Source organism: Capra hircus, chromosome 14, assembly GCF_001704415.2.
Source record: "Capra hircus breed San Clemente chromosome 14, ASM170441v1, whole genome shotgun sequence".
In the NCBI taxonomy this organism is placed as follows: domain Eukaryota; kingdom Metazoa; phylum Chordata; class Mammalia; order Artiodactyla; family Bovidae; genus Capra; species Capra hircus.
In genome coordinates, this window is record NC_030821.1 from 30,959,885 (window position 1) to 30,984,863 (window position 24,979).

General features: G+C 35.4%; 1 protein-coding gene across 1 annotated transcript in view; it reads right to left on the minus strand.

Moving 5' to 3' along the window:
- Window positions 1–24,979, minus strand: part of LOC102185671 (CUB and sushi domain-containing protein 3) — a 195,795-nt gene that overhangs the window by 163,109 nt on the left and 7,707 nt on the right. Inside the window, 1 exon segment of the mRNA XM_018058093.1 lies at window positions 19,316–19,510. Coding sequence (XP_017913582.1) covers window positions 19,316–19,510 — 195 coding nt within the window.

Below are 24,979 nucleotides of genomic sequence, written 5' to 3' on the forward strand. Positions count from 1 at the left end.
TACCAGACCACTTTGCCTTCCTCCTGAGTAATCTGTATGCAGGTCAAGAAGCAACAGTTAGAACCAGACATGGAACAATGGATTACTTCCTAATTGGAAAAGGAGTACTTCAAGGCTGTATATTGTCACCCTGCTTATTTAACTTATATGCAGAGTATATCAGGCAAAATTCTGGACTGGATGAAGCACAAACTGGAATCAGTATTGCCAGGAGAAATATCAATAACCTCAGATATTCAGATGACATCACCCTTATGGCAGAAAGCACACAGGAACTAAAGAGTCCCTTGATGAAAGTGAAAGAGGAGAGTGAAAAAGCTCTTAAAACTTACCATTCAAAAAAACAAAGATCAAGGCATCTGTTGCCATCACTTCATGGCAAATAATTGGGGAAACAATGGAAACAGTGAGAGACTATTTTCTTGGACTCCAAAATCACTGCAGATGGTGACTGCAGCCATGAACTTAAAAGACGCCTGCTCCTTGGAAGAAAATCTATGACCAACCTAGACAGCATATTAAAAAGCAGAGACATTACTTTGCTGACAAAGATCCATATGGTCAAAGTTATGTTCAGTAGTCACATATGGTTATGAGTTCTGGACCATAAAGAAGGCTGAGCACCGAAGAATTGATGCTTTTGAACTGTGGTGTTGTACAAGACACTTGAGAGTCCCTTGGACTGCAAGGAGATCAAACCAGTCAATCCTAAAGAAAATCAATCCTGAATATTCACTAGAGGGTTTGATGCTGAGGCTGAAGCTCCAGTACTTTGGCCACTTAATGCGAAGAGCTGACTTACTAGAAAAGATCCTGATGCTGAGAAAGACTGAAGACAGGAGGAGAAGGGAATGACAGAAGACGAGATGGCTGGATGGCATCATGGACTCAATAGACATGAATCTGAGCAAACTCTGGGAAATGGTGAAGTACAGGGAAGCCTGGTGTGTTGCCGTCCATGGGGTCACAAAGGGTCAGACATGACTGAGTGAAAAATAACAATAATCATAACATATAATATGAAAAAAATACAGACTTAATGACCATCTCTTATTGTAAAATGAAATGCATTAATTTAAAACAAGAATGACATATAGGAACAAAAAATTTGGACAATAGGGCAATGCAATAAAAATGTTTGTGCTATCATAGACAGGACGGAAAAGGGGGGAAAAAAGTAAATAGCTTCCTGAATGGAGGAAGATATAACTCATACCAAGTGGGGAAAACAATGTATGAGTTGAATGTTAAAGAATATATGGACTGCTGGCTGCAGCAGCAGACAGTTATACAGTAAGAATAGAAATCCCTGATTTTATTCTCTAAATATAAGAAATACACAGAAGGCCAGCACCTATTTCTTATACAAGATTGCCGCTCTATCTTTTTGGATGGGATTAAAGTACATATATCTGGGCAATAACCTAGGTCACCTAATAGGTCATCTTCTAAATAAAAGGTTTCATATTCAATAAACTATGGATTTAATGACCTGGGGGCTGTTTCAATTATCTTAGCACTTAGCTACATGGCACATGCACAGTGACTGTTTAATAAATATCAGTTTAATTACTGAATATATTTAAAATGTGAAAACTTCCAGAAATGAATGACTCAGAAATGTTGTTATCCATGGGAAGCATATTTCACCACTAATGTTAATTACTTGATGATCTCAACCTAATGTGTTAGGCTAATGTGGGGTTTAAAGTTCCCCTTAACTACTACAACTCTGAGAAAAATTAAATACTTTGCTTGTATGGTCCTAGAACTGAGATACATTCATTCCCTAGAAGTGTCCATACATATTTTGATGATGACAATAGAAGTAAGGTAGTAATCACTATCAATGAATATTATAGATTTGGTATTTTACATATAAAATAGTTTATATGTTATATATCAAATAAAATATCAAATAATAAGAATTCCTCCATTACACAGGTGATAAAACTGAGATCTGAAACACTAAATACCCACATAAAGATTCTACATCTTCTCAATGCCAGAGATGTAAAGCAAACCAAGTCTTTCCTGGTGGTCCAGTGGTTAGCAATCTTCCTGTCAATGCAGGGGACACAAGTTTGATCCTTGGTCCAGAAAGATTCCATATGCCAAAAGTCAGCTAAGACCATCTGCCACAACTATGAACCCACACGCTCTAGAGGCCACACTCCACAACAAGACAAGCCACTGCAAGGAGAAACCTGCTTACTGCAGTGAAGAGAGTAGCTGCTGCTTGCCACAACTAGTGAAAGCCTGTGCACTGCAATGAAGACAAAGTGCAGCCAAAAATTAATTAATTAATTAAAATGTAGAATAATAAAGCAAACTAAAGCTTTTATTGCTCCAGAGTCCACTCTTTGCAGACCTTTGTACTTTCTTGTTTAAAAAAAACAAAAACAAAAACAAAAACTAAAACTATCGTAGCTAATAGGCATATGTTTTATTGGTGATAGATATTTTTAAATATTCTAAATACATATCTAACAAAAATGATAGCTATAAGTTCTATATTATTTTTAAATTACTTTTTCATGTACTTGAAATAATTTGTAACTTTTGAGTACCTTCTATGTGCTAGGAATTATATACTTATTTTTAAAATATTATCTCACTTAATCCAATCTCTCTAACATTTACAATCTCCTGAGATAAACTGAAGTATTCAATTTTTGACAAAAGAAACAATACTCCAGCAACATGGGGTGAGAAGGCAAATAAGCTCACAGATCTTATACCCTTGAAGTCAAGTCTCGTATTCTCTGCTCCATAATGCTAGACACAATCAGGACATTTTCATACTTTTAACCACACAAACAAAGCTTTCAGAACAAGGTTAGAGTACATGAAAACGTGCTTAAGTGTTGGCCTGATTGTTGACTGAACAGCCTACATTTTCCTGAGAGAGATGAAGAAACAGCAAGTGACTTGTAATTTATTTCCCTGTTGCCTGACATCACTAGGATTTTGTCTGTCTTTGATGTGATAAAATAAACCCTATTACCAAATGACTTATGGTTCTCTTGCTTGTTTATTAAAAGGCATGGAGAAAATGTTTTCTTCATTACTATAAAACATAGCAGTTCACATGAAGAGGCCAGATCCTTTTATGTGAAATGACAGGACTAGTGAAAGATTTTATATCCAGATAATGTTATGAAGATAGTAATGGCAAATGTGGAAGGAAAACACAAAGTTACACTTAATTTATGTGTCACATTCACACGCACTTTTATTAGTTTGTCGCAGATTGTGTATACCAAAATGCCATTCTGAATACAGAATCTCATTATGAATTTTAGAATGGTCAATCTAGGACGAGCAAGACCATTTCACCTTGTCTTCCAAGTACTTCTTAATTTGCAAGAAGTGTGGGGAACACTGAATTGAGAAGGGGTTTGAGGTCACATTAAAACTCAGTGGGAATAAATGGCATGCAGTGTCTGTCAAAAGGAAAGAGTACAGAACAAGTATGTATGTCAGGTATTTTCATTCCAGACTTAGAGTACAGGAATTTTATTTATCTTTTTATAGAATATTATTTAACACAGCATTTAGTACTTAATTGCCTTTACAAATACTAGCAGATGGGTCTTGAAAAAATGCATCGTGCTTGTGAACAAGCACGAAAAGCCTTGCAACATACCTTCTATGCTGATATGGCATTCATTTTTCTTAATTAAACTATTATGTTTAGGGATCACTAAAATAACTCTCTAAAGGTAAGGGTTTCATCAAAGAGAGAATATATAAACTCCAGGGAAAGCAATAAACAGATCATCACAATGTTATCAGCTCCATGCAAAGTTATGAAGAATCAGGATGCTATCAAGTGAGGCTTCCAAGTGACTCAGTGGTAAAGAATCTGCCTGCCAGAGCAGGAGACACGATTCAATCCCTGGATCAGGTAGATCCCCTGGAGAAGGAAATGGCAACCCACTCTAATATTCTTGCTTTGGAAATCCCATACTCAGAGGAAACTGGTGGGCGACAGTCCATGGGACTGCAAAGAGTCAGATACAACTGAGTGACTTAGCTTGTCTATCTATTTATTCTATTTAACTAAAGAAACAGTTTCCAAAATAATGTAATTTTTGCTCAAAGGCCCTAGTGAGTAAGTGGCAGAATCAGTATTTTGATTCAGATCTTCCTGACCCCATAGGTTTTTAGCTAAATGAAGAAGGAAAAGATAGAGCCCCACAACAGAAATTAACTCCCCCACAACAGAAATTAACTCCAAGACAGTCTTGGGAATACTCCATTGAAACCTCTTAAAATGCTTCTTGGTTTTAAATACCTTAATAAGTTCTTTTTATTTAGGGAGTTCTATGCATTAAAAAAGTGACTAAACATTTTTTTGACTGATTCACTATAAAACTCCATTTACTCTCATATAATTAAACATTGAACATTCTTGAAGAGTGATGCAAATGACTTTGGTGAAGTATCAAAGGGGTAGCAAGCTAAAGCTGTGGAACCTGACAGAATAAGTTCAAATTTGGCATACACACCACATACCAAATCAGGAAAAATTTCTTCATCAGACTCTAATGTTTCTATATATCTTGTGAGCAGAGATACCAACTGTCCTTTTTCTCTTTGTACCAAACTATCTTTTCAAAGATATCTGTATAGCAAGTAGCCTCAGAGGACAGAAAAAGCGTTTTCTATCAGATGAAAGGTAAGTTTGTTTAACATCTTGGGAGAAAGAGATAGAATCTCTCTGAAGAGCACGGGCAGGTATGTCCATTATAAAGGATTTAATGTCCCTAATCTCATGATTCCTTTCCTATAACAATATATACTACCAAAAAATATGCAGATGCCTCAGACTTTTTTATAGGAACTGGGGCTTGCAGAACTGGGACAAACACTAAAGCTCTGTCTGACATTTAATGAAAAAAAAAAAAACTGATTTGTTTCTTACCCAAGAGTCTTGAGTATTCTATCACCATCTGAGAAACTGTTAATTCTAACTCAAGTAAAATCTCAAACTCTTCAAGTTTCTTGACATTTATTAAGTACCCTTGAATATTTTTTTTTTATTTTAGAGCTTCAGTTTCTTACTGTGAAATTTAAAAGTGAGTGTGCTTATAAGTTTCCTAATACACTATAAATACTTAAGCAAGTAGTAGCTAATTAGCAGTCATAGAAAGAGAAGCAAGCGGGTGCCATCAGCATCATGGTGGCACAAGATGCTCTCTTTGCCTCTTCCATTCAAACAACAACCAGTAAAACATCCATAACTTAACAAGGATGACTTGGCCCAACACAGCAGGATGCTGGAGAATTCCACATGCCTGTACATGTAAATGTAGGTGGACTAGAACACATACAGAAGTCAGAATCAGAGGAACAGCTGAGACAGTGACTGAGATCCTGGACCCTTGACCATAGTGACTGATCCCACAACCCTAGAGAACCTGGTACCAAGGAAGGAGGCATGCATGACTCCAGCACACCCAGCCACAGTGGGACCCGTGGCCACAGAACCTGGCAACACTGACAGCTGAGCCTGCAACTGGTCTCTCCAACTGTGAAGGTACCCACCACTGCAGTCCTGCCAATCCACAGCAGCAGCAACTATTAATCTAATAACACCAGATGCAGTAGAGACAAACAAAACTACAGCTAGCTCCCTACTCTTCCTCTTCTCTCCACCAGGCAGAACCTAAGACTCAGGAGATCCCGGACACAGTTTAGGTTCTTGCCATCCCAGTGGTGATGCCAGCTACAATAGCAACACTACTAGCAGCAAGGCCCCAGTGCCCACACAGGCAGAAGCAGCTATAAATAAGGTTCCAGGTAACATGTCCAGCAAAGGTGGTAGAGAGTAGAAAGTATTGGTTCTCAAGTATAACTACAGGAAGTTCCCAAAACATTGCTATAGCACAACCTATTGAAAAACAAAACAAAGGCCTCTAATTATTAATCTGTAAAATCATCAGAATCAAGATAAAATAAAACATTTACCTAAAGCAGAAAGGTGTCCGGCATAAGGTCAGCTCGTAAAGCCCCATGAAAAATCATGGTAACACAGTATCACAAAAAGAAAATTCTCTAGAAACCAAATTTAAATTCTGATTGATGAATAATTAAAAATAACTGCCATGAAGAAACTCAATGAACTACAAGAAGACTCAAAAAGGCAGTTCAACAAGATAAGGAATAAAATTACTGAACAGAGGGAATATTTTACCAAAAGAGATTGAAACTCTAAAAGGAACCAAACAAAAATTATGGAGCTGAAGAATAAAATAAATGAGATGAAAGATATAATGTTAAAACATTGGAAACAGATCAGATCATATGGAAGAGAAAATTAGTGAACTTGAAAATAAAATATAGAAATAATAAAGACAGAAGAAGAGAGAGAATTAGAATCTAGAAAAAGAAGAATGAGGAGGAGAAAGTGGGTGGGGGAAGGAAGGAAATATTTTGAGAAATATCCAACTCTATTATGAAAAAAAATCTAGAATAATAGGAGAAAGGAGAAAAGCAGGGGCGGGAAAAGGAGCGGAGAGTTTACCTAAACAAATAACAGCAGAATGCAAAAGATTGGTCTTTGAAGCCATCTGGTCCTGGACTTCTGTTATTTTATTGTTGTTATTCAGTTGCTAGGTCATGTCCAACTCTTTGTGATCCCATGGACTGTAGTATACTAGGCTTTCCTGTTCTTCACTATCTCCCAGAGTTTACTGAAATTCGTGTCCATCTAACCGGTGATTTTAACCAATCATCGCATCCTCTGTTGTCTCCTTTTCCTCTTGCCTTCAGTCTTTCACAGCATCAAGATCTTTTCCAATGAGTCGGTTCTTCACATCAGGCTGCCAAAGTAGGAGCTTTAGCTTCAGCATCAATCCTTCTAAAGAATACTCAGGACTGATTTCCTTTAAAACTGACTGATCTCCATAATGTCCAAGCAACTCTCAAGAGTCTTCTCTTGCACAACAATCCAAAAGCATCAATTCTATGTTACTCAGCCTTCTTTATGGTCCAACTTTCACATCTGTACATGAGTACTGGAAAAGCCATACCTTTGACTAGATGGATCTTTGTCAGCAAAGTAATGTCTCTGCTTTTTAATATGCTGTATGTTTATCACAGTTTTTCTTCCAAAGAGCAAATGTCTTTTAATTTCATGGCTGCAGTCACCATCCTCAGTGATTTTGAAGCCCAGGAAAATAAAATCTGCTGTTGTTTCCAATTTTTCCTCATCATTTGCCATGAAGAGATGAGACCAGATTCCATGGTCCTCATTTTCTGAATGTTGAGTTTTAAGCCAGCTTTTTCACTTTCCTCTTTCACTCTCATCAAGAGACTCTTTAGTTCCTCTTTGCTCTCTGCCATTAGAGTGGTATCATCTGCATATTTGACATTGTAGTTATTTCTCCTGGAAATCTTGATTCCAGCCTGTTATTCACATAGCCCAGCATTTTGCATATAGGCACATTATTGGCATAAGTTGCTTATAATAGTTTCACGCAACTTCTGTTATGTCAGTTCTTACCTCTCCTTTTTCATTTCCAATTTTGTTGATTTGTGTCCTCTCCCCTTTTTTTCTTGATGAGTCTGGCTATAGGTTTCTCAATTTTGTGCTCTTTTCAAAGAACCAGCTTTTAGTTGATCTTTTCTACTATTAATTTTTTAGTCTCTATTTCATTTATTTCTGCTCTAACCTTTATGATTTATTTCCTTCTACTAATCTTGAGTTTTGTTTTTCTTTCTCTACTCACTTTAGGTGTAACATTAGGCAGTTTATTTGACGTTTTTCTGGTTTCCTGAGGTAAGCAACAACTCCTTTACTGTATCCATAGGTTTTGGATCATCAGGTTTTCATTTTCATTTGTCTCTAAGTATTTTTTATTTCCTTGTCATTTCTTCAGTGATCTAACGGTTGTTTAGTAGAATATTCTTGAGAGTCCTTTGGACTGCAAGGAGATCCAACCAGTCCATTCTGAAGGAGATCAGCCCTGGGATTTCTTTGGAGGGAATGATGCTGAAGCTGACACTCCAGTACTTTGGCCACCTCATGCGAGGAGTTGCCTCATTGGAAAAGACTCTGATGCTGGGAGGGTTTGAGGGCAGGAGGAGAAGGGCACGACAGAGGATGAGATGGCTGGATGGCATCACTGACTCGATGGATGTGAGTGTGAGTGAACTCTGGGAGATGGTGATGGACAGGGAGGCCTGGCATGCTGTGATTCATGGGGTCGCAAAGAGTCGGACACAACTGAGCAACTGAACTGAACTGAACTGAACTGAGTAGAATATTTTCTAGCCTCCATGTTTTTGTGGCTTTTTTTTTAAAGCTTTTTCCTTTCAGTTCATTTCTAATCTCATAGTGTTACAGTCACAAAAGACGCTTAATACAATTTCTGTTTTCTTAAACTTATCAAGGTTGCTTATGTCCCAGCATGTAATCTCTCCAGAGAATATTACAATTATAAGGCAATATAACTGATGAATATGGATGCAAGAATCCTCAACAAAACACTAGCTAACCAAATCTAACAATACATCAAAAGGATCATATTCCATGACCAAGTGAGATTTATCCCTGGGTTGCAAGGATTTTTCAATATCTATAAATTAATCAGTTGACACATCACATTAAACAATAGAAGAATAAAAGTCATATGATCATCTCAATAGATGTAGAAAAAGCTTCTGTAAAATTTAACATCCATTTATGATAAGAACTATCCAAAAAGTAAGCATAGAGGGAACAAACCTCAACATAATAAAGGCCATACAACAAACCCACAGCTAACATCATACATAGTGGTGAAAAGTTGAACACATTGCCTCTAAGATCAGAAACAAAACAAGAATTATCAATTACACCAACTTTATTCTGCACAGTTTTGGATTTTTTTTTCTAGTGACAGCAATCAAAGAAAAAGAAATAAAAAGAAAAACCAAATCGGAGAGGAAGAAGTAAAATTATCACTGTTTGCAAATTAAATTATACACAGAAAATCCTAAAGATACTACCAGAAAATTACTAGAACTCATCAGTGAATCAGGTAAAGCTGCAGGACACAAAATTAATATAAAAAAGTCTGTTGTATTTCTACACACTAACAACAAAATAGCAGAAAGAGAAATTAAGAAAAGAATGCCGTTTACCACTGCATCAAGGCTTCCTGACTTCAGAATACAGTAATCAAAACAGCACAGTACTGGCAGAAAAACAGAAATACAGATCTATGGAATAGGATAGAAGGTCCAGAGATAAACCCATGCACCTATGGTCAACTAATCTTTAACAAAGGGGGAAAGAATATAAAATGGAGAAAAGACAGCTTGTTCAATAAATGGTACTGTGAAAACTTGACAGCTACGTGTAAAAGAATGAAATCAGAACATTTTCTAACACCATACACAAAAATAAAGTCAAAATGGTTTAAAGACCTAAAAATAAATCCAAACACTATAAAACTCTTAGGGAAATATAGTCAGAACACTCTGTGACCTAAATCACAGATCCTTTTTGATCCACCTCCTAGAGTAATAAAAATAAACACAAAAATAAATAAACAGGACTTAATTAAACTCAAAAGCTGTAGCAAAGCAAAGGAAACCATAGACAAGACAAAACAACAACCGTCAGAATAGGAGAAAGTATTTGCAGACAACACAACTGACAAAGGATTAATCTTCAAAATACACAAGCAGCTCATGCAGCTCAAAAAGGAAAAAAAAGAAGTAATTAAAAAACGGTCAGAGGACCTAAATAGACATTTCTCCAAAGACGATAATATGGGGGGCCAACAGGTAAATGAAAAGATGCTCAACATTATTAACTATCAGAGGAATGCAAATCAAAATCACAATGAGGTATCACCTCACACTGGTCAGAATGGACAGCATTAAAAAAATCTACAAACACTAAGTGCTAGAGAGGGTGTGGAGAAAAGTGAACACTACTGCACTGTTGGTAGGAATGTAAATTGATAAAACCAATATGGAGAACAGTATAGACGTTCCTTAAAAAACTAAAAATAGAACTACCATATGACCCAGCAATCCCACTACTGGGCATAAAAAAACCTGGGAAAACCATTATTCAAAAAGGCATATGTCCCATAATGTATGTCCACTGCAGTACTATTCACAATAGCCTGAACATGCAATCAGGCTAAATGTCTATCAACAGATGAATGGATAAAGAAAAAGTGGTACATATATACAAAAGAATATTACTCAATCACAAAAAGGAATGAAATTGGGTCTTTTGTAGTGAGGTAGATAAACTTAGAGTCTGTTCCTCAAAGTGAAATAAGTCAGAAAAAGAAAAACAAACATCATATCTTAACATATATAGATATGGAATCTAAAAAAATGGTACTGGTGAATATATTTTCAGGGCAGAAATAGAGATGCAGTCATAGAGAAGACTTATGGCCCCAGGGCGAAGGAGTGGGTGGGAAGAATTGAGAGGCTATGATTGACATATATTCACTAACGTGTAAAAGAGATAGCTAGTGGGAAGCTGCTGTATAGCACAGGGAACTCAGCTCAGTGCTCTGTGATGACCTAGAGCAGTGCTATGATGGGGAATGGGAGGGAAGATCAGGAGGATGGTATATATGCATATATACAGCTGATTCACTTTGTTGTAAAGCAGGAGATAACACAACAGTAGAAAGCAATTACACTCCACAAAAAAAAAAAAAAAGAAGAAGAAAATACCTACAAAAGACACAAAAGAACTGTACTGCAAAAACTATAAGATGTTGATGACAGAAATTGAAGACCACAGAAACAAATGATAAGATATACCATGTTCTTGGACTGGAAGAATCAATATTATTAAAACAATCATATTACCCAAGGCAATTTACAAATTCAATGCAGTATCTATCAAATTACCAATGGTATGTTTCACAGATCTGGAACAAAAATTGTTTAATCTGTATGGAAACATAAAAGACCCTCAATAGCCAAAACAATCTTGAGAAAGAACAGAACTGTCAAAATCATGCTCCCTGATATCAGACTATATTGCAGTCATCAAAACAGTATAGCACTTGCACAAAAACTGACACATAGATGAATGGAAAAGGGCCCAGAAACATGCCCACAATTATAATCATGACTGAAGCAACAGCAGCAGCAGCAGCAGCAGCAACCTATGACAAAGGAGGCAAGAATATATGACAGAGAAAAGACTGTTTCTTCAATAAGCAGTTATGCAAAAACTGAACAGTTATGCATAAATGAACGAGATTAGAACATAGCAACCATATATAAAAATAAACTTAAAATGTATTAAAGATCTAAATGTAAGACTGGATACTATAAAAATCCTACCAAAAACATAGGCAAAATAATCTTTGATACAAAGTACAGCAACATTTTTTTTTGCATCTGTTTCATAGGGTAAAGAAAACAAAAGTAAAAATAAATCAGATGTATTATTAATTAAACTTAAAAGCCTTTATACAGCCTTAAAAGCAAAGGGAACTATAAGCAAAATGAAAAGACATTTTACAAATTGGGAGAGAATATTTGCAAACAATGCAACAAATAAGAGGTTAATTTCTAAAATATACAAACAGCTTATACAACTCAATATAAAAAAAAATGCACAGAAAACCTAAATAGACATTTCTCCAAAGAAGACATACAGATGGCCAACAGGCACATGAAAAGGCACATGAAAACTAAATTTTCAAACCTTTTGGAATGGCCATCATCAAAAATTCCAAAATTAATAAATTCTGGAGAAGATGTGATAAAAGGGATCCCCCACACAAGGTAAATGGGAATGTAAATTGGCGCAGCCACTGTGAAGAACAGTATGGAGGTTCCATAAAATACTAAAAAAAGAGCTGCCATATAATCCAATAATCCCACTCTGGGGCATATACCCAGAAAAGATTAAAACTCTAATTCAAAAAGACATACGTACCCCAGTGTTCACAGCAGCACTATTTACCAGTGCCAAGAAATGGAACCAATCCTAATGTCCATCAACAGGTGAATGCATAAAGCATACACTGCATACAGCATACATACATATAAATTCACATATATACATATACACACATATGAAATATTATATTACATATATAATGGAATGTTACTCAGCCATTGAAAAGAATGAAATAATGTTATTTATAGCAACATGAATGGGCCTAGAGATTATTATACTAAGTAAAGTAAGTCAGACTGAGAAAGACAAATATTTGATATCACTTATATGTGGAATTAAAAAAAAATAATGTAAAGGAACTTAATAACAAAACAGAACCAGACTCACAGACACAGAAAACAAACTTGTCATTATCAAAGGGGAAGTGAGGAAGAATAAATTGGGAAACAGTGATTAACAGACATACATCACTATATAAAATAGATTATCAAGGACCTACTGTATAGCACAAGAAACTATATTCACTATCTTACAATAACCTATAGTGGAAAAGAATAGATAGATACAACTGAATTACTTTGCTTTATACCTGAAACATTGCAAATCAACTACACTTCAATAAAAAGGGTTTTATTTATTAGATGTTTTACATAAACTTCATGGTAACCATGAAAATAAATCTAGAGCAGAGATGCAAAAAAGAAAGGAAAAGGAAACTGAGAAAAATATAGAAAATCACCAAAATAAAATGACAGACAGAAATAATAGAAAAAAGAAGATACAGAGCAACCAGAAAAAAAATATGGAAATACTAAGCCCTTATTTGTCAATAAGCACCCTAAACATAAATAGGCTGAATTCACCAATCATAACACAAAGTACATAGAATACAAAACAACACCCAGATATATGCACTACAGGAAACTCAATTCAGCTCTAAAGGTGAGCATAGACATAAAGGAAAGGGATGGAAGACAATACTCAGAGCAATGGCAGCCAACCATACTCATATGAAACAAAAGAGAATTCAAACCAAAAATGATAACAAGAGATAGAGATGGACACAGGGTAATGATAAAAGGTACAATTCATCAAGACTACACAATAATTATCAATACACATTGCCCCCAGCACAGGAGTATCAACATATACAAACAATTATATTAAAATTATTTTTTAAATGCCTGGAGACAACAGAAAAGAAACTAAAATATAACAAAATATATCAGATGCATCAAATGTTGTACTAAGAGGAAAGTTTATAGCCAAGCAGATCTCTCTCAAGAAACCAGAAAAAATTTCAAATATATATTCTAACTTTTCACCTAAAAGAACTAGGAAAAAAAGAACAAAGTCCTAGAAGGAGGAAAATAATATAGATTGGAGCAGAAATAAAATGAGATGAAATTTTAAAACATAGTAGAAATGATCAATGAAATTAAGAGCTGAATTTGAAAAGATAAAGCTTTAGCTAAAATCATGAAGGAAAAAAGAAACAAAGAAGGTTCAAATAAACAAAATCCAAAATGAAAGGGAAGAAATAACAAAAGATATCATAGAATCACAAAACCACAAAGGATTATAAAAGAATACTATGAATAACTATACACCAACAAACTGCACAACCAAGAAGAAATGGATATATTCCTAGAATCATACAATATCCAAAGATTAAATCATAAAGAAATTTAAAAAATCTGAATAGATTGAAAACTGGTAAGGTAATTAAAACAGTAATCAAAAATCTCAATCTCACAAAAAACAAAATTCCAGACCCGAAACGGCTTTACAGGTAAATTCTACCAAATATTCAAAGAATACTGAATACAGATTCTTCCCAAACTCTTTGAAAAAATTATAAAAGAGGAATGTTTCGTAACTCATTTTATGAAACTAACATTACCCTGATACCTAAACCAGACGAGTACACACACAGAAAAGAAAATTACAGATCAACCTCTCTGATGAACATTTATGTAAATATTCTCAACAACTATTAAAATTAATACAACAATGCATTTAAAAATCATAAGTCATGATCAAGTGGGATTTATTCCTGGTCAACATCTGCAAATCAATGTGAGATATACATGTTGAGATGTGTATATATAAATATATAAATAAATATATATATACACACACAGATGAGTGTATACAGACATATATACCACATTAAAAAATGAAAAATAAAATATCATATGTTCAACTCAATATATACGGAAAAGCATTTGACAAGATTCAACACACATTTATGACAAAAATCTCTCTACAAAATAGGTACAGAAGAGAGTACTTCAATGTAATGAAGGCCTAGAAGACAGACAGAAATGGAAAGATATTCCATTATTATGGATTAACACTGTTAAAATTTTGGAAGAATTAACATTGTTAAAAAAAATGCTACCTAGGGCAGCTACAGATTCAACACACTCCCTGTAAGAATTCCAACACTTTTCTAGAAACAGAATAAAAAGTCCTAAAATGTATATGAAACCATAAAAGACACAGAGAGACTAAAGCAATTCCATAAAAAGGACAAAAATAAAGATATCACACTGATTTAAAATTATATCACAAAGCTATAATAATTAAAATAGCATAATATTGACAGAAAAACATACCTAGAGCTCACCAGAATAAAATTGAGAGCCCAGATAGACCTACAAATATACAGAAAATTAATTTATAACAAATGAGCAAAGAAGATACAACCGACAAAGGATAGTATTCAATGAAAGGCAGTGTGAAAACTGGACAGTCAAATGAAAAATAATAAAATTAGACCACTATTTTATGCCATATATAATCATCAACTCAAAGTAGATTGCAGAGTAAATATAAGACTCAAAACTATAAAAGGACTAGAAAAATGCATGGACAGTATAGACAGTTTGTTATCGATCTTAACAATATCTATCTGGATGTCTCCAAGAGAAGAGAAAGGATCGCAAAAATAAACAAATGGGGCTACATCAAACTAAAAAGCTTCTGAACAGCAAAGGAAACGACTGACAAAGTGAAAACACCTAATGGAATGGGAGAAGACATTTGCAAACCCTACATTAAATAAGGGCTTACTATCCAAAATATCACTACGAACAAAGCTAGTGGAGGTGATGGAATTCCAATTGAGCTATTTCAAATCCTGAAAGATGATACTGTGAAAGTGCTACAGTCAATATGCCAGCAAATTTGGGAAACTCAGAAGTGGGCACAGGACTGGAAAAGGTCAGTTTTCATTTCAATCCCAAAGAGAGGCAATGACAAAGAATGCTCAGACTACCACACAACTGCATTAATCTCAAACGCTAGTAAAGTAATGCTTAAAATTCTCCAAGCCAGACTTCAGCAATACATGAACCATGAAATTCCAGATGTTCAATCTGGTTTTAGAAAAGGCAGAGGAACCAGAGATCAAATTGCCAACATCTGCTGGATCATCGAAAAAGCAAGAGAGCTCCATAAAAACATCTATTTCTGCTTTATTGACTATGCCAAAGCCTTTGACTGTGTGGATCACAACAAAATGTGGAAAATTCTGAAAGAGATGGGAATACCAGACCACCTGACCTGCCTCCTGAGAAATCTGTATGCAGGTCAGGAATCAACAGTTAGAACTGGACATGGAACAACAGACTGTTTCCAAAAAGGAAAAGGAGTGTGTCAAGGCTGTATATTGTCACCATGCTTATTTAACTTCTATGCAGAGTACATCATGAGAAACGCTGGACTGGAAGAAGCACAAGCTGGAATCAAGATTACCGGAAGAAATATCAGTAACCTCAGATATGCAGATGACACCACCCTTATGGCAGAAAGTGAAGAAGAACTAAAGAGCCTCTTAATGAAAGTGAAAGAGGAGAGTGAAAAAGTTGGCTTAAAGCTCAACATTCAGAAAACTAAGATCATGGCATCTGGTCCCATCACTTAATGGGAAATAGATGGGGAAAGAGTGGAAACAGTGGCTGACTTTATTTTTCTGGGCTTCAAAATCACTGCAGATGGTGATTGCATCCATGAACTTAAAATACGCTTACTCCTTCGAAGGAAAGTTATGACCAACCCAGACAGCATATTAAAAAGTAGAGACATTACTTTACCAACAAAGGTCCATCTAGTCAAGGCTATGGTTTTTCCAGTGGTCATGTATGGATGCGAGAGTTGGACTATAAAGAAAGCTGAGTGCAGAAGAATTGATGCTTTTGAACTGTGGTGTTGGAGAAGACTCTTTAGAGTCCCTTGGACTGCAAGGAGATCCAACCAGTCCATCCTAAAGGAAATCAGTCCTGGGTGTTTATTGGAAGGATTGATGTTGAAGCTGAAACTCCAATACTTTGGCCACCTGATACGAAAAGCTGACTCATTGGAGAAGATCCTGATGCTGGAAAGATAGGTGGCAGGAGAAATAGGGGACGACAGAGAATGAGATGGTTGAATGGCATTATCAACTCAATGGACATGGCTTTGGGAGGACTCTGGGATTTCGTGATGGACAGGGATGCCTGGTGTGCTGTTTTCATGGGGTCACAAAGAGTCAGACATGACTAAGCAACTGAACTGAACTAATCCAAAACATAAAGGAGAACTCATAAAACTCAACAACAACAAAACCTGTTAAAAAAAATGGAGGAAGGATCAAAGATTATGATTTTCCAAAGAATTTCTGATTGGGCTGCATAAGTAGGAATGCAAGTGATACCAGAATAACAGGCAAGTTTGGTCTTAGAATACAAAATGAAGCAGGACAAAGGCTAACAGAGTTTTGTTAAGAGAACACACTGGTCAGCAAAGACTCATTTCCAACAACCCAAGAGATGAGTCTACATATGGACGTCACCAGATGGTCAAAACTGAAATCAGATTGATTATGTACTTTGTAGCTGAAGAAGGAGAAACTCTATAGAGTCAGCAGAAACAAGACCTAGAATGACTGTTTCTCAGATCATGAGCTCCTTATTTCAAAATTCAGGTTTAAATTGAAGGAAGTAGACAAAAACCACTAAGCCATTCAGGTATTACCTAAATTAAATCCCTCAGGATTATACAGTGGAGGTGATGAATAGATTCAAGGGATTAGATCTGGTAGACAAAGTGTCTGAAGAACTATGGGTGGAGGTTTGTAACATTATACAGGAGGCAGTAACCAAAAATATCTGAAAGAAAAAGAAATGCAAGAAGGCAAAGAGGTTGTCTGAGGAGGCTTTACAAATAGCTAAGCTAAGAAGACAAGCAGAATGCAGGGGAGAAAGGGAAAGATATATCCAACTGAATGCAGAGATTCAGAGAACGGAAGGAGAGATAAGAAAGCTTTTTTAAATGAACAATGCAAAGAAATAGAGGAAAATAACAGATGAGAAAGACTATATATCTTTTGTGGAAAATTGGAGGCATTAAGGGAACATTTCATGCAAGGATGGGCACAATAAAGGACAGAAACTATGATACCACTCTAATAACAGAAAGTGAAGAGGAACTAAAAAGCCTCTTGATGAGGGTGAAAGAGAAGAGTGAAAGGAGCTGGCTTAAACCCAACATTAAAAAAACTAAAATCATGGCATCCTTTCCCATCACTTCATGGCAAATAGAAGGGGAAAAATTGGAAGCAGTGACAGAACTTACTTCCTTGGACTCCAAAATCACTGTGGATGGTGACTGCGGCCATGAAATTAATATATGCTTGCTCCCTAGAAGGAAAGCTAAGACAAACCTAGACAGGATAACATATTAAAAAGCAGAGACAGCACCCTCAAAATGAATACCACAATCACAGAAAGTTAACTAAAATGAAAAGAATAGTATTATGTCCCAGATGAAGGAAAAAGATAAATTCTCAGAAAGACAACAAAATGAAGTGGAGATAAGAAACTTTACAGAAAAAAAAAATTCTGAATAATGACAGATAAGATGGTCCAGGATTTCAGAAGAGAATGGAGAAGATGCAAGAAATAATTAGCAAAGACCAAGAAGAACTAATGATGGACTTTGGCATCATTAGATGGTTGGATGGCATGACCGACTCAATGGACATGAGTTTGAGCAAATTCTGGGAAGTTGGTGATGAACTGGCAAGCCTGGTGTGCTATAGTTCATAGGGGAGCAAAGAGTTAGACACGACTGAGCCACTGAACTGAACTGAACTGAACTGAACTAAGAACTAAAGAACAAACAAACAGAGATTAACAATATACTAGAAGGATTCAACAGTAGAATACTAAGTTGGAAAATATGGTAAGTTACCTGGAAGACAGAATGGTGGAAATCACTGCTGCAAATCAGAATATAAAAAGCAGAGACATCACGTTGCAGAGAAAGGTCCATATAGTCAAAGCTATGGTTTTTCCAGTAGTTATGTACAGCTGTGAGAGTTGGGCCATATAGAATGGTGAGCACCAAATAACTTATGCTTTTGAACTGTGGTGCTGGAGAAGACTCTTAAAAGTCCATCCTAAAGGAAATCCAACCAGTCCATCAAACCAGTCCATCCTAAAGGAAATCAACCCTGAATATTCATTGGAAGAACTGATGCTGAAGTTGAAGCTCCAATACTTTGGCCACCTGATATGAAGAGCCAACTCAATGAAAAAGATCCCGATGCTGGGAAAAATTGAAGGCAAAAGGAGAAGGGGGCAGAAGAGGATAAGACCTGTGGTGGATTCACGTTGATGTATGGCAAAACCAATACAATACTGCAAAGTAATTAACCTCCAATTAAAATAAATAAATGTAAAAAAATTATAAATAAAAGATTATTAAATACCATTACCAAGTCACTGAACATGAGTTTGAGCAAACTTCGGACAGTAGTGGAGGATGGAAGAGCCTGGTGTGCTGCAGTCCATGGGGTCACAAACAACAACAACAACAACAAAATTCATGCACAAATTCCACTGAAGTTGAACATGTTTTATCTTCTAGGTTATGTACTTTGAACCTTTGTTCTCATTAGTATATCACTATGCTTTCCCATAATACAAGTGATCCTTATCATTATTAATAATAAACTATACAGCATTCTTAATTTTACCCATTCCCAAGCTAACTAACCTACTAGAAATCTTTAGAAGATTAATAAATTCAGTTAATATTTCAAAATGAAAACAAAGTCATGACTGACAGTCTAAAGTTCTATGCATCATAAACTCTGTATGTTTTTCTAATATAAATATCGACACGTATACACAATGTATGCATAAATACATACATATATAGTATAATCCACTGTCTTATTTCACAAGTAATGTTGTCTTAAGTATTTTCCTTAATCTGTCATATACTGTATGTGCTTATTTTTTTCTAAGCCTCAGATTTTATAAAAGAAATGAGCACTAAATGTGTTTTGCAAATATATATCATTCATTTTTAAAACATTTTCATTATGGCAAAGCAATACTCAGTCAACATAAAGATAAGCATTATTTTTTTCTTTACCTCTACAGATGGGAACAGGAAAATCCCATGAGGCTGTATTGACTGAATTGGCTATACAGGTGAGTTGAGGGTGGCCATCGAGGATATACCCAGTTACACAGCTGTAGCGGATCTTGTCCCCAACATCAAATCTTGTACCATATAGCACACCTTTGGGTGGAACTCCTGGATTTCCACAAGAGCTACTCTGCAATTCTACAGAATAGAAGGAAAAGGAGTTTACAGTTATTTTAATACATATTTTTATGTTTTAGATTTATAAAATTACATGTAGATACAGATGTCCTTTGCACCAAGCCTGGCTTGCTGCGATTCATGGGGTCACAAAGAGTCGGACATGACTCAGCGACTGAACTGAACTGAACTGATGCTTAAAGTATACAATTATACAAATATAAGAGATTTTTAAAAAATAATATTCATTCCAGAGAAAAATACATTTTCGCTTAAAGAGAAAAAAACGTTTTACAGAAGTAGAAGAAGTTACAGAATTTAATGAAGTTAAGGGGGAATAGTATTTCCTAAATTTTCTACTAGATTATTTACATTTATACTACAAATCATGATCAACAGAAATACAAACAGTAAGGAATAAATGGACTAAAAGATATTCCAGTTTGAGTAAAGTTAACTTTGATTTAGTTAATAGTATTATACAAATTGTAATTAACTGCTGCCGCTGCTGTTGCTGCTAAGTCGCTTCAGTCGCGTCCGACTCTGTGTGATCCCATAGACGGCATCCCATCAGGCTCTACCATCCCTGGGATTCTCCAGGCAAGAACACTGGAATGGGTTGCTATTTCCTTCTCCAATGCATGAAAGTGAAAGTGAAGTCGCTCAGTCGTGTGGGACTCTTAGCGACCCCACGGACTGCAGCCTGCCAGGCTCCTCTGTCCATGGGATTTTCCAGGCAAGAGTACTGGAGTGGGGTGCCATTGCCTTCTCCATGTAATTAACTAGGTAATTAATTAACTAATATTAATGAAAGCTGGATAAGAGTATGTAATAGGAGCCCTGTACTATTTTCATAATTTACCTGAAAGTCTAAACTTATTGCAAAATAAAAAGCTAAAAAAGACATTGCAATGCAAAAATAAAGTATGTTTTCAATTTAACCTGATATTTGCTCAGTTAGTAAAGTGGATGATATCACTTTACATTAAATCAAATAATTATAAACCATTATAATGCTGAAAAATCAATAAAAATATTAAGCAAAAATACCAAGATAAAAAACACATTATAAAATGTAGTAGCAACGGTATAAAATCAACAATCATTTATTGAAAATTTGTGCAGTAAACAAAGTTGAAATTTTATATTTTTACCTATAATATGCACATAGTACTTTTGAGAGTATTTCTTAGGTGAAAAAAAATTTTGTTTAATTTTTCAATGGTAATGAAAAGAAAAAATCAGTGATGAATTTCAAATGAGGTCAATCAATGAAAGAAGTATTGAAGATTCATAGAACTTTCCTTATATACATTAGAAATAAAGTATATACTTTCAGTTTAAAGCAATTATTTAAAGTTCTCAAACCTAGAAATGCAAAGAACTTGACTATTATTAATTAAATATCAATGGTTTCTATAAATAAGTTAATTCATTAAGCTACCTTAGCATTTAATTATACATTGCAAACTACTATTTACAAAATATTTTAAATATCTGTAACCATGGTTAATGATTTTTAATATTTCACTTTACCATTTCATAAAGTCAAATTCTATAGTTCATTTTTGGTAAAATTTAACACATTTATTTCCTGCAAATTTTCAGTCATTTTTTACAAAATATTTTTGAAATGAATAATTTATTTTGGAACAGTTAATTTTTTAGAAAATTTAGTTGATTAATAGATGAGCTGTTTGCTGCAAGAGAGGGGAGGTTAATAAGTTTTGATGAAATGAGTTAAGAATTCAATCCCTTGAATATAGTAAAGAAAAAGGAAATACTTTTAATGAAACTACCACTTGTGTTTTTAGAATCAATCCATTCCTTCCCTCTCACCCCCCAAGAAATAATTGAGGTCAGGACTTCAATTATCATGAACTTCTACATCTAGGGAAAAAGGAGTTTCCAAATTATTTCACAAGAAGCTTTAGGTGTAGAAATGAAAGGAAAGAAAGAAAAAGGCTCTAAATAGTTGCTATGCTCAAATTTAACTTTTAATTACATGAACAAATAAACATTACACAGAAAAAAGTACTAAAGCAAAGAGAAAACATACAAAGTGAATCACTGAATGAATAATAACACTGATCCGAGTTTTAAAAGATTACCTAATCTTATCTCTTGCCTTGTGGTTGAATTACATCAAAAACAAAGACAGATAATAATTTAGGCTGTTTCAAAATTAAAGTAAAAAAATAATAATTCCAAAATATATCTGGTTCTCCTCTTCAGGAAACTGCTGCTATTGTTTGCCCTTGTTCTTTGACCTTCATTAAAAATAACCTACCCATCATCCTCTGTACATTGAGGCATTCATGAACACATTATTAAGAACTTTCAGATTCAGGTTTAATAGATCCCAATTGTATAGCCATTGCTCATAGTTTCTACTTTTTGTCCCCTCCCAACCCTTTAATTTGGGACTTCTCTCTCTATGCTGTTTATGTCCATTTTAAAACACAGAGCCAAGAAATATATGTTATTAGCTGGGAGAATTATATGCTTCCCAGATGGTGATAGTGGTAAAGAATCTATCTGTCAATGCAGAAGATACTGAGACAGATGTGGTTTGATCCCTGGGTCCGGAAGATTCCTTGGAGTAGGAAATGGCAACCCACTCCAGTATGCTTGCCTGGAAAATCCCATGGACAGAGGAGCCTGATGGGGAACATACCATTGGGTCGCACAGAGTTGGAAGAGTAGCCCACCATTCTAAAAAATGCTATATTCTGATTAAACATTCATGTTTTATTCTTGATTTTTCTAAATAGCATTGCAATGTGAACTTTTAAATAATTATTAGCTTTTTTCATTACTATAAGAGTTGTAAAACTAGCTAACATAGATTAATTTTTAAACACTGCTTCTACCAGCAATCAAGAGTTTGAATTTCAAGAGAAAATCCATGAAGATATACATGGAGAGTTAGGCTCAGTAATACACGTTGCAAAGTAATCATTATTATACATGGTATTTACTATAAGTAATGATTTTGTTTATTATAAAATGATCCTTAAGGAAAATAGAGATCTAAGCATAAAACAAAGAATTTTCATGTAATTCATTAAATGTACCTGCCAGCTAACAACACTGTGCTTGTCACTTCAATATGTTTCTGAAGCAGATGATTACATCTAAGCAGAATTGCCAAAGAGACTATAGCCATCTTTCTTCACCAACATATGACACTAATATGTTAACCAAAGGCTTAGGTGATTAAAACAAAGCTATAGAGCCAGATAAATCCCACTTAATATTCAGTAATGCAAAGATTAAAATGGGACTGGAGTGTGTTGGGAGGAAGTACTATAAAGTTATTTTCACCAAGACTGTTGGTTGAGCATTGATCAAATTTGTTAATGTAAAGATTATTAAATAAAAGAAACTCCCTATGTACTGAAGCTTCATTTGAATTAGTCTTGGAATTATGCCATAGGATCATGTTTATAAGACAAAACTGAAATACTTAGGGTGGGCAGATTAGTGAATTGAGAAGATCAATAGAAAACATGTCTAAAGACTTTATACTCAAATATGTCTCTAAAAATGTCAGATTTTCATGTAATTTTACTGCTCAATCCAGAACAAATGATTGTGAATTTGTTTAAAAGCTGTGTTTTTTATCTTCCTTTCTCACAGATATTGAAATTATCAGCAAATAATAGGCAGGAATTTGATAACAAATATTCTAAGGTGTAAAGGATTGTTGATACAGCAAGAATTACTTGGGAGAAATCCAAGATAAACAAAAATCCAATTGTAATATAGAGATTATAATTTAGTGGCATTCATCTATATCAATTAAAAAGGAAACATAAAAATATATTACTTGGTAAGTGACAATTAATTTATTCATCAGAAGCTCTTGAGGTTTACCATTAACAATGCTCTATGATATGTACCAGTGTAAAACACCATCTTCCTTGCTTTCTAAAAATCAACAGTTTGAGGAATCTAATATCCTCAGTCACTGAAAACAACTCTAAACCATATTCTGCTTTAAGCATTTATTTTCACACCTTCAGTTCAGTTGCTCAGTCATGTCAGACTCTTCACGACCCCATGAACCGCAGCATGCCAGGCCTCCCTATCCATCACCAACTGCCAGAGTCTACCCAAACCCATGTCCATTGAGTCAGTGAGGCCATCCAACTATCTCATCCTCTGTCGTCCCCTTCTCCTCCTGCTCTCAATCTTTCCCAGCATCAGGGTCTTTTTAAATGAGTCAGCTCTTCGCATCAGGTGGCCAAAGTATTGGAGTTTCAGCTTCAACATCAGTCCTTCCAATGAACACCCAGGACTGATCTTCTTTAGAATGGACTGGTTGGATCTCCATGCAGTCCAGGGGATTCTCAAGTCTTCTCCAATACCACAGTTCAAAAGCATCAATTCTTTTGGCACTCAGCTTTCTTCCAACTCTCACATACATACATAACTACTGGAAAAACCATAGCTTTGACTAGACAGATCTTTGTTGGTAAAGTAATGTCTCTGCTTTTTAGTATGCTGTCTAGGTTGGTCATAACTTTCCTCACAAAATACCCAGCATCATATATGATTTCCCTCATTGTACAGAAAGGGAAATTTGGAATCAAGTAACTTTCCACAGGCCACCCAACTAGTAAGTTGTAGACTTGGGTATGTCTCTAACTTAAAAGTCTTAGATCATTGCACAAGCACATGCTGTTACCCAGCGAAAAGTGATGTTCGTTCCACAAATGTTTATTAAGCAGTTGTCATGGGCAATGTTTGGGGGACTGTTGTTATTCAGTCGCTCAGTTGTGTCCAGCTCTTTGTAACCCTATGGACTACAGCACACCAGGCTCCTTTGTCCTTCACTATCTCCTGGAGTTTCCTCAAATTCATGTCTATTAAGTCGGTGATGCTACATAACTCGCTCATACTCTTACCACCCCCTTCTCTTAGTTTTGCAAATGACAGACATGGCTCTTCCTTCATAGAGTTAATAAATGATGCTAACCAATGAAATAAATGACTACAGAGTATTAATTATAATGTAGTAATTGGGATAACAGAGACCCCATTTCAATTCCTAGGTCAGAAAGATCCCCTGGAGAAGGGTTAGGCTACCCACTCCAGTATTTCTGGGCTTCCCTGGTGGCTCAGATAATAAAGAATCCGCCTGCAGTGCAGGAGACCTGGATTTGATTCTTGGGTTGGGAAGATCCCCTGGAAGAAGGGAAGGCAATCCACTCCAGTATTCTTGCCTAGAGAATCCCCATGGACAGAGAAGTCTGCAGTTCTTGAGGTCACAAACAGTCAGATTGAGCAACTTAGCATGTAGGCAGTTGGGATAAAAGAAACATATAGGCTTAAATAAAAGTATATAATTGAGAAAGTTTAATTAGATTATGACATAAGTTTTAAAAACAGGACAGAGACTTAGCTAGAGCAGGGATTCCCAACTCCTGGGCTGCAGTCTGATACAAATCTGTTAGGAACCAAGTATGTTCACCTCTTCAACAC